We start from the raw sequence: 10,747 nt of genomic DNA on the forward strand, positions 1-10,747 counted from the left end.
AAAACGTATAATTACATATTGTTTTTGTGATTAATCACTATGTTTTAGTTATGTTCAATCTGTAACAATGAAATTGGGGGTCACCACAACATGAGGAACTGTATTAAAGGGTCGCGGCATTAGGAAGGTTGAGAACCACTGCCTTAAGGGGACGCATTTGTGCTCCGGGCTCTGCTCTGTTAGAGGACCCAGAAGTAGATGGCGTGAGTCCCGGCCGTGAGCGTGGTCTGCAGGAGCAGGTGTTTGCATTCTCCGGCTCAGCCGTGGCCCTGGAGGCGGGAACTGGGGTTTTTTTGGGGGGAAACGGGGGATTCTGATAAAGGAAAAGCGTACCAACCGGGCTGCAGTGCTGGGGTCTGATGAGTCACAAGGCAGCTTCCTCGGGCGCTTTTCGAGGTTGGGTGACTCGGGCATGCAGAGTGTCCTGCAAATATCTGAGATGGAGCATTTTTCTGGGAAGGACGATAGTCCTGTAAATCCTCTTTGCAGGACCCTTGACTTGCAGGGCTTTTCTACACCAAGCCCCCGCCCCGTTCCCCATCCTTTGCCCTCTACATTTTATTTTTAAGGTTTACATATTTTTTGTGTTTTTTTTCCCCCCCAGTGGCTCCATACAGATTCTTGATGCCTTCATCAGAAGAAATCTGCTCTAATCACAATTAGCCCGGGTCTGGTAGTTGCTTTAACCCCTTCTTTATAGCTGTATCTTAGATTTTTGAATTGGAAAAGCATTGGACATGCCAGCCTTCCTTGCTTATTTCATAACCTCATGTCTGTCATCCTTCTGAATTACTCCTTTTTATCTTGTGATGTCTGCGACGTCTTGGTGTTATGATTTCAGTGACGGGCAGAATTGTTGAGGTCAGTCGCAGCGTGTGCCTCTGGGATCCGTACCCCCATCCCTGAATGGGCAAGCCTATTGGGACAGTGTCAATTGTCCTTTGTTGGTGGAGAGGCTTGAGACTCCCTTCAGGAGTTGTTTGGGCAAATGGGAGGGGAGTTTAAGATGCTGCGTTCAAAGAACTGACATCTGGAAGCAAAAGAATTAATAAACAGGCAGAGAAAACACCGCTTTCCAAAGTGGGATATGATATCTAAATTGTTTTTCCAGATCTTTGCTTCTCTCTCAATAATCTTTTTTAAAAATCATTTGTACTACTTTCATCAACTATTTATTAGTTATTCTGATAAAAAAATTTCATTGACCCAGTCAATTGAAATAAAATACTAACATGGTTTTGGGCTTCCTTTAGTAAAAAAATTCCTCACCCTGTTGCCAAAATAGCTGGAAAATGAATGTTTTTTTCTTTCACTTAAGTAGTAAAGACTAATAAATAACGAACAGTTACCATGCTTTTTTCCCAGCTGCTTTAAATGTCCTAAGATTTGGCTGAGAAGGAGGTAGGCCACTTCCCTTTTTGTACCATAAGCTGAAATACAGAAATGTGAAAGTGTTCTAAGGCTGTAGGAAGTTGCCATCATTATTATCCCTTTTTTGCAAAGGAGAAAACCTCTGCACAGAGCAAGTTAAATGACATGCCCAAGGTCACTGTTTCCTGGTCAAGGTCTGTCTGCAGCATGACTTGACTGCATATTAGTTCTAGTACTAATATGTAGTAATAGCTTTGCCAGTCATGCATGCATTCAACAAATGAGAGCTGGGAAGGTGAGAGGGGTACCTGTGTCATAAGAAACTATGACCAGATTGTGGATCTCCCAGGGGAAGAGGGACAAAGGCAGTGGGAATTGAGAGCATGAAGAGGCGGGCAGGAAAGAGCATTTACAAAATAACTTGTGTATTTTACTTGCTTATAGGACCCACTTCACCCAAAACGTTATGGCAAAATATTCATATTTTATATAATGGAAACAACAGCAGTAGGAAGCAGGTAGCAATCTAAGAAGCCAAAAAGGAGAAATAAAAACAGAAAGCAAGGGATGCCAAACAAGCATATTACGCACTTCACAATCAGGCTTATTGGTAATCACCGTTCAGAGGACGGGGAAGACAGATGTTATGCCTTGTCATCTTTTTCAGTGAGAAGTTTTCAGACTTGATTCTTAGAGTGGTTCTGTAGACTCATTAATCTCTGAGGCTTTAAGGGTCCTTTTCCTCTCTATACTTAGATCAACAGTCCTGTCCTTCCCTTCAGTTTACTTACAGATGTTTGAATAACAAAGAAAGGAGTCAAAATGAGCTGGGCATTGGAAGAATGGAAAGAAGGCCTGCCCACAAGAGCTCTTCAGAAAATCCAAGAGCTCGAAGGGCAGCTGGACAAGCTGAAGAAAGAGAGGCAGCAAAGGCAGTTTCAGCTGGAAACGCTGGAGGCTGCGTTGCAGAAACAGAAGCAGAAGGTACCCCTGAAACGCTGGTGTTTACAGCTGTGCACTGGTTCTGTGGGTGCATTGTTTCATCTTGGCCTGTTCGATTTTGAGCAAAATGATTTTGCTATATCTTTAGGTGGTAATGACCCCTCTCCTTTTTAGAGTCATTTTAATTTCAATTACCTCGTTTTTCTCCATCCTCTGTCCTCGTTTCTGCTTACCTGCTTATATTTAGGGGGGACAGGATAGAACGCTTTGTGATCCAAATAGCAACCACTTTTTGAGAGTGGGCTTTTCAACGTGATATTCCCAGACCTGTCTCTTCAGGGCTAGTAAATGAAAACGTAAACAGTCTTTCTTATCTCTTCACTAACCAGCAAAGTGGTGGTGCAGTTACTGCTTCTAAAATGTTTTTGCCAGTGGGATAATTTTCCAGTTTCTTGCAATAACGGATTTTAGCAGTCAGACTTGAAAATGAGTTGCCAAGGAAGATGTTTAGGGCTTATTTTTGTTTGTTTTAATTCTTGAGAGCATACTAAAGCTTTTCTAGGAAGGGAGCGTGTAGCCCCGACCAAAGGTAATGTAATGCATGACTTTGTAGGACTTTTCTTTCTAGAGGCTTAAAGGGAGGTCATTTAAATATCTGCATTCATCAAGCATTGCCACTGGATTATTACAACCCTGTCTCAGAAAATTAGTTGTCAGAATTAAGCTCAGATTTACAAATCATACCCGGCAAGTTCACGAAGTAGAGACCTCTTTCCTTTTAAATAATCACCATCAGGTTGAGAATGAAAAAACAGAGGGCACGAACCTGAAAAGGGAGAATCAAAGCTTGATGGAAATCTGTGAAAACCTGGAGAAGGCTAAGCAGAAGATTTCTCACGAACTTCAGGTCAAGGAGTCACAAATGAATTTCCAAGAGGGACAGCTGAGTTCAAGCAAGAAACAAATAGAGAAACTGGAACAGGAACTTAAAAGGTAATTTTTTAAATGGTATTTATATAGATGTCTGTGTGTATTCATCGGATGCGTTTCTTTTTTCCTTTAGGGGTGCAATTATTTTTTCCCAATGGAAAAAAACCATGATCTCAGGAAAATTGATTCTTACATACTTTCAGGCCTGTCATTGCATAGCTCAGTACTATATAGATTCATTAAATGGTTGCTCATTTCATTTAAAAATATATATATTTTTTATTGATTTCAAAGAGGAAGGGAGAGAGAGGGAGAAACATCAATGATGACAATCATTGATCGGCCGTCTTCTGCACACTCCCTATTGGGGATCAAGTCTAGCGTGCAACCAAACAGTGCACTGACTGGGAATTGAACCTTGACCTCTTGGTTCATAGGTCGATGCTCAACCACTGAGCCATGCTGGCTGGACTATAACAACTATTAAGAGTATAGTTTTCTATAGTCTAGAAACTGTTAAGAGTATAAAAACTAGACTACAGGAACTATTGAGTATAGTGTTTAAATTCTCACTGGTAACCTTCAGGTGCAGGGCAGGAACTTAATTTTTCTCCATCAATATCCACCGATGTTTTAGGAACATCTCGAACACGTTAGGTTGAACCATTTGAAATGTTGATCGGAACTGTTGACCATTGGCAATCTCGTGCAGTTAAACTTAACAGGAAACATCCTCATTGAGTGCTTTTTTTGGTGGTGGTGATGATGGTTTGTGTTTTCTCCCTAAGAAAATGGAGAAACAAAGATTTATAAAAAGAATAGGGTATACTTTTATTTAATATTTAAAATAAATTTTCTGTTTTTTAATGAAAGGTTGGGGAAAAGGAGGTAAGATGTGAATTTGAGAGGGAAAAGAAACACCGATTTTTCAAGGTTTTTCAAAATTCACCTCTGGAATTACCAGCTTTTGACACTTAGGTAGTCTGTGGATACACCGCCACTGTCCAATAAAGTAGCCACTGCTCCAAGTGGCTGTTGAGCTCTTAAAATGTGGCTATTAAAAACTGAGATGTGGCCGAAACCGGTTTGGCTCAGTGGATAGAGCGTCGGCCTGCGGACTGAAGGCGCCCAGATTCGATTCCGGTCAAGGGCATGTACCTGGGTTGCGGGCACATCCCCAGTGGGGGATGTGCAGGAGGCGGCTGATCGATGTCTCTCTCTCATCGATGTTTCTGACTCTCTATCTCTCTCCCTTCCTCTCTGTAAAAAATCAATAAAATATATTTAAAAAAAACAAAACAGATGTGCTCCAGGTTTTGAAGATTTAGTAAAAAAAAAACAAAACCTTATTAATAATTTATTGATTATAAGTTGAAATGACAGTCTAGAAAACATCAAGTTAAATATTGAGATGAAATCCACTTATTTCTTGTTACTTTTTTTATGTGAATGGAGCATTTCTATTGAACAGTTCTGTTCTACCTACCGAGAGTACAAATCTGAGCTCTGATTTGCTGAGCAGTCATTTCCAGCTCTTATATTGCTTCTTCCCAGGTTGAGATTGGGACTGGGGAGCTAGGGCACCGAGGCACTTTCTTCACCCTCTGCTTTGAGGAATGCGCCCATGGCAAAAAGAACGGTGCACATTGCTAGCCATCCTAATAGAATGTTCATTATATTTCTGTGTTAAGCGAAAATCAGAGACATGAGAGACTTGCAAGAATTGAATCCTCTTTTAACTTAGGTTGTTTGATTCTGAAAGTTGCTCAGAACTGAAGTGGTAGGGAGACTTTGTATATATATGCAATATATAGCTTACTTTCCCCATTTCTTTGTAACTGTTTTCAGTCATATATTTATGCATTATGTTAACTTGATTTTTATATTTGTCTTAAAAATACCATAAAGCACATGGCACGTATATCACATCTATGCTTTTGTCATGCCTGGATAACATGCCATCCAGTTTTGTGATTTCAGCCCACGCTTCAGGGATACCAGTTTTCTATGTTTCTGAAGTTCTGGGTTCTTTATCTCCCTGTGACTTCAAATGTAAAATTTACTTGGAATATATCCCCAGCCCCCCAGTTCTTGCTTGTACTATATAGTGGGTATTATAGATCTTCTGTATAGCCTTTATGACATTGTAGTTATTGGTTTATATTTCTGTTTCCCTGACTAGGCTGAGTTTGTGTGTCTGTCACATAAGCCAGTTTAATTAAATGTCTGTTGGGTGAATGAAGAGGTTAGAATTCTTAGGGTGGGTTTTGTCCGGTTATTGCTCTCTGGGAATGTATGGCGTTGGCATTCTGTAGCTTTCGCTCTGATTTGGCATCCCTCTTGGGTCCTTTTCTAACAGGTGTAAATCTGAACTTGAAAGAAGCCAGCAAGCTGCACAGTCTGCAGATGTCTCTCTGAATCCATGCAATACACCACAAAAAATATTCGCAACTCCACTAACGCCAAGCCAGTATTATAGTGGTAAGGATTTTTTCCCTTCCTATAAATAGTTCTTTTATTGAGATTTCAGTTCTGCCAAAGAAATGAATTAATTCAACTTTCAATTAAATTTTTATCTGGACATTTAAAAAGTGCAGCTACTTGCTATAACATATACATTTGTTTATCTGTTGAACTATATTGAGACATTAGGTTAATAAGTCTTTATGCTTTTTACTTAAACGTTTCTTTTTCTTCACCCGAGGATATGCCTTTTATTTATTTGAGAGAGAGAAACATTGATGTGTGAGAGAAACATCAACTGGTTGCCTCCCGTATGTCCTGACCAGGGATCAAACCCACAACACAGGTAGGTGCCCTAAAAGGGAATCGAACCTGCCACCTTTTGGTGTGCAAGACAATGCTCCAACCTAACTGAGCCACACTGTCCAGGGCTTAAAAATTTTTTTTTTGCTAACATAGGAATTCCACCAAGTTGTTAGCACTAATTATAGGGAAGCTTTAAGGAAGCTCCCATTTTCAGGGAACGTAATGACCTCAATGTCCACTATTGCTCGCTTCTAAATTTCTGCAGAAACACACTCAGGTAGCAGACTTGTTGACGGGCTTACACTTTTCACTTTATCCTTCTATGGTTTGTTTCAAAAGTAATTCAGTTCCAGAATATTCAAAGCACCTGTGTTTCCATGAATTTTGATACTTGAGTTTTGATCAGTATCTGTTGCCAGAACTGAAATGATCTTTCTGGTGTACTAAGGCAGTCATTTCTCAGCTATCTATTACATTCATTATTGATCTGAGAATTCTTTCACGGAATCAATGATCAAAATAAAATTGTTATCTCCTTGTCTGTGTTTAGGTTCCAAATATGAAGATCTAAAAGAAAAATATAATAAAGAAGTTGAAGAACGAAAAAGATTAGAGGCAGAAGTGAAAGCCTGGCAGGCAAAAGTAAGTCAAGTATGGGCCTTGTAACAGAATACGCAGTCAAGAAAGCACTTTGATACAGGCTAGCTAGAACAAGGTTAGAAAAATCTGCTTCGTGTAGAGCTGGTACATTTTTCTTACACCAAGAAAAATAAAGTTCCTGGCTCATTGGTTATGATAGTTCTTAATTTAAAAATAGGTAAAGAGTGAATAAAATAGAGTGGAAGATTGCATTATCTCTAAATGTTAAATGTTCACCAAATGCCATAGAAACTAGCAATATGTTTATTTCCCTATTAAGGTCTAATGATAAGAGTCATGTTTGGAGAGGATAGGACCAGTTCTTCCGACACTGCATTGTCACCTGTAGGAAGTGGCTTCATATTCGGTTCCTCTGAAGGACTGTGGTGATTGCTGCCAGGGTCCTGGGGTTGAGGATCCTTATTTATGAAGTGTTTATTTCAGAGGAGAATGTTTTCAATATCTCCCCCATTCTTTTAAGTAAATTGCTGGCAAGGGTTTTAATCTTCATTTTGATATGTATAAATGAGCAGAGAGAGGTGGATAGAGAGATTTATTTAATGTCAACAAAATAAAAAAAATGCGTGTTTTAGAAACCCTTGCTTCTAGTTTAGGGACTTACTCTGAAATACCTGGTGTCTAGAATTTTCCTTCACCATTTTTCTCATGTGATATTATTTCTTTAAAAAGTACATTTTGGCACTTAATAGTGTATTGTATTTCTGCTAAACATAAGAACTTGATAAGAAACCACAATTTTGCAGATAGTTGAATGACAAATTTATAAGTAGATACCTTAAACATTGAGGATCAAAAGTTCTTAATAGAGATTTAACAATTTTAATTCTTTTTGTGCCTTTAACGCTTGTTTTGGAGTCACCAGAATTTTCATTTGTGACAACAGCATTGCTTGTGAAGCTGAATAATTATTAATAATTCTATGGTTTATCCTAGAAATAGCATATGCTTCATTATCTAGTTCAGTCCTTGTTTTCAATTCTGCCCCTGATTCCCAGCTATTCTGTGGAGGGGAGTCTCCATAAACATTAAACCTCTCCCTGTGGCAAGGAAAGCACTTGGTATGAAAAATGAAATGTAGCATCTACAGCCATGTCTTTAATTGTCAGAGTGGGGGCTGAAAGGGGAACAAAAAAATTCAAAGCATTAGGAAAATCCATAGATGCCTATTGTATAACATAAAATATCTTTTGGACATTTTCGGGGGAGTGGTATGGTGGAAAGTGAGATTCCTGAAAGTTTTTTAGGTTAATTTTCATTCTCTTTGTGTAAAGCTACTGCGGGGTTAGGGAGAGTGGGTATGACCAAGGACGGGGAAAAAAAATCAAATTTCAGAATTCAAAATTGCAGTGAATACTCACATGTTTGATGGAGTATTTGAGGGATGTAAGCTAAATACAAAAACTGAGCTCGTGTGAAATAGAATGGGCCTCAGTAGCACTGGCTTAACCCTTCAGTGCTGGTCTGACCTTATGAAAATCTCACTGGGTATTGGAGCTTAATGGTTCCCTTGACTTGATGAATGTTCTTTCTTGGTACCCAGTGGAGATGCTAACCTCTTGGCATGACTTTATGTTCTATTTGAAAATAAGTAGTCTTGAATATTGATTTCCAAAGGGCCCTAAAGAGTTTCTATCTTAACAGAAAGCGAACCAGGCTATTCCACAAAACACCATGAATCACCGGGACATTGCCCGACACCAGGCCTCGTCGTCTGTGTTCTCATGGCAACAAGAAAAGACCCCAAGTCGTCTTTCTTCTAGTGCTCTACAAACTCCGAGTAGGAGAGATTTCTCTGCATCTCACTTCTCTGGGGAACAAGAGGTGACTCCGAGTAGATCAACTTTGCAAGCAGGGAAAAGAGATGCTAACAGCAGCTTCTGTGATAATTCTAGCAATTCTCATCTTTTGGATCAATTAAAAGCCCAGAACCAAGGTAAACTAAGTTTAAATTTTCCTGAGATAATTTTAGAGGTGATTCCAGGCATTTTTGGTCTTAGAAAGTGCTGATGTGTTTTGTTAGACACATCAGTGGTGAGCATCCCAGTCTGATGATGTTAAATACTGTCTTTTCTTTTCTTTTTTAAAAATATATTTTATTGATTTTTTACAGAGAGAAAGGGAGAGGGATAGAGAGTTAGGAACATCAATGAGAGAAAAACATTGATCAGCTGCCTCCTGCAAACTCCCTACTGGGGATATGCCCGCAACCAAGGTACATGCCCTTGACCAGAATTGAACCTGGGACCCTTCAGTCCTCAGGCCAACGCTCTATCCACTGAGCCAAACCGGTTAGGGCTTAAGTACTGTCTTTTCAATAATGAGAAAAGATATCACACTTTTGGAGTGTATCTTGATTTGTACTAAAAAGCTGGGCCCCTGAAGCCTTCAGAAGTAGGATGAATGGCTTTGATTGTCTTTCCAGAAGCCAGGTGAGTAGGTTGGTTGACACTCCCCACGCTTCTCATCTGGCTCCTTTGTGCCCCATGGATCAGCCTGTGTTCTGGCCGGTTTGGGCCAGAGGTGTGGCATGTGTCTGCAGAACAGCTTTGCTCTGTGCTGCCAGCTTGTCCATATGGGAGCAAACCTGTAACCTTGGCTGTTGCACCACGCTGCAGCTGACAGCCAAGGGTACCAGGTGGTGCTTTGGAATCTTCTCTGTAGACTACGATAATTTCCAGGGCTATGATATATTGAAAATCACCGTCAGTGTTCACTGGTGAGAGCTGTCACACTGCCAATGCCATTGGAACCAATAGTGTGTGTATGTGGGGGGAAAATGAGAAAAAATTATTGTTACTTTTGGCAGTATAGGAGGCTCACACTGTCTTGATCTTTAGTGGAGGTAAAGCTACCCCAGGATATGGGAGGGTGAATTTTTCACTGTTTATCACTTACTTGCATTGAAATGGGCACAGAACACATATTAGTCTGCCAGTGTGTAAAACCAGATGGTAATTTAAGTAAGGGTGTTATATGTGATGCACTTTTTGCAGCCTCGATCAGGTAATACTCACGATTTTAGAAAAGCATTTTCTAACCCAGGTTTCTCTGATAAGAAAATTTGTTTCTCCTGCTTTCTATAAGTTATCTATATATAGAAAAGCCTAAGTGACTGAACAACTGAATGACCAAATGACTCATCAAACCGTCATTATGATATGCACTGACCACCACGGGGCAGATGCTCAATGCAGGAGTTTCCCCTGGTGGTCAGGTGCACTCCCAGTCAACCTCCCATAGCCCCTCCCGCTGGCCGGTGCACCAACCTCCCCTGGCACCAGCCAGCCGACCAACCTCCTGTGGCCCCTCTCCTTGGCCAGCTGGCCCCAAGCCCCGATCAGCCCCATTCCCCACCTGTGCACGAATTCATGCATCAGGCCTCTAGTTTAATATAAGTAATAATAGAGACTAACCACTGAAATTAAATCCAATGAAAGTAGCTTCTGTGTTTAATGTGAATTGACTTGTGTTTGTCTCACCAAAGATTTCAGAGCAGAGTGACAAATGATAAATTCTGAATTGAGTTGTAAGTTTTTTGTGAAAAGTATATGTTAATTGAAGTATGGGTTTTGTTTGTGATTTAAGAGCTAAGGGGCAAGATTGGTGAGTTGGAACTGCGTCTACAAGGACAAGAAAAAGAAATGAAAGGGCAAGTGAATAAATGGCAAGAACTACAGCTCCAACTGGAGAAAGCAAAGGTGGAATTAAATGAAAAGGAGAAAGTTTTGAATAAAAGCAGGGATGAACTGGTGAGAACAACAGCACAGTATGACCAAGCCTCTGCAAAGGTACGTGACTGTTCGTGAGTTACTGAAAAATATCCACTTTTTATGCAATTATTTAGGAAGCGTACTTCACACTTAAATTATGAAATAAATGATAAAAATGAACCTTATTAATAAGCTAGAGGCCCGGTGCAGAAAAATTTGTGCACTCGGGGGAAGGGGGGGTCCCTCAGACCGGCCTGTGCCCTCTCGCAGTCTGGGACCCCTCGGGAGATAACGCCCTGCTGGCTTAGGCCTGCTCCCGGGTGGCAGAGGGCAGGCCCAATCCCTAGGTGCAGCCCCTGGTCGGG

At 40.5% G+C, this 10,747-nt stretch overlaps 1 protein-coding gene across 2 annotated transcripts in view; it reads left to right on the plus strand.

Moving 5' to 3' along the window:
- Positions 1-10,747, plus strand: part of CENPF (centromere protein F) — a 52,083-nt gene that overhangs the window by 948 nt on the left and 40,388 nt on the right. Inside the window, exons 2-7 of one of the 2 annotated variants that reach the window (XM_006772933.2) lie at positions 2,154-2,355; positions 3,110-3,306; positions 5,603-5,724; positions 6,563-6,654; positions 8,314-8,605; positions 10,258-10,460. In XM_006772933.2, the coding sequence (XP_006772996.1) occupies positions 2,194-2,355; positions 3,110-3,306; positions 5,603-5,724; positions 6,563-6,654; positions 8,314-8,605; positions 10,258-10,460 (1,068 nt within the window). In that variant the 5' untranslated portion in view covers positions 2,154-2,193. Of the gene's footprint in view, positions 1-2,153; positions 2,356-3,109; positions 3,307-5,602; positions 5,725-6,562; positions 6,659-8,313; positions 8,606-10,257; positions 10,461-10,747 lie in introns of those variants that run through there. The other variant, XM_015569945.1, reaches the window with a different exon arrangement.

Source organism: Myotis davidii, unplaced genomic scaffold, assembly GCF_000327345.1.
Source record: "Myotis davidii unplaced genomic scaffold, ASM32734v1 scaffold362, whole genome shotgun sequence".
Taxonomy (NCBI): domain Eukaryota; kingdom Metazoa; phylum Chordata; class Mammalia; order Chiroptera; family Vespertilionidae; genus Myotis; species Myotis davidii.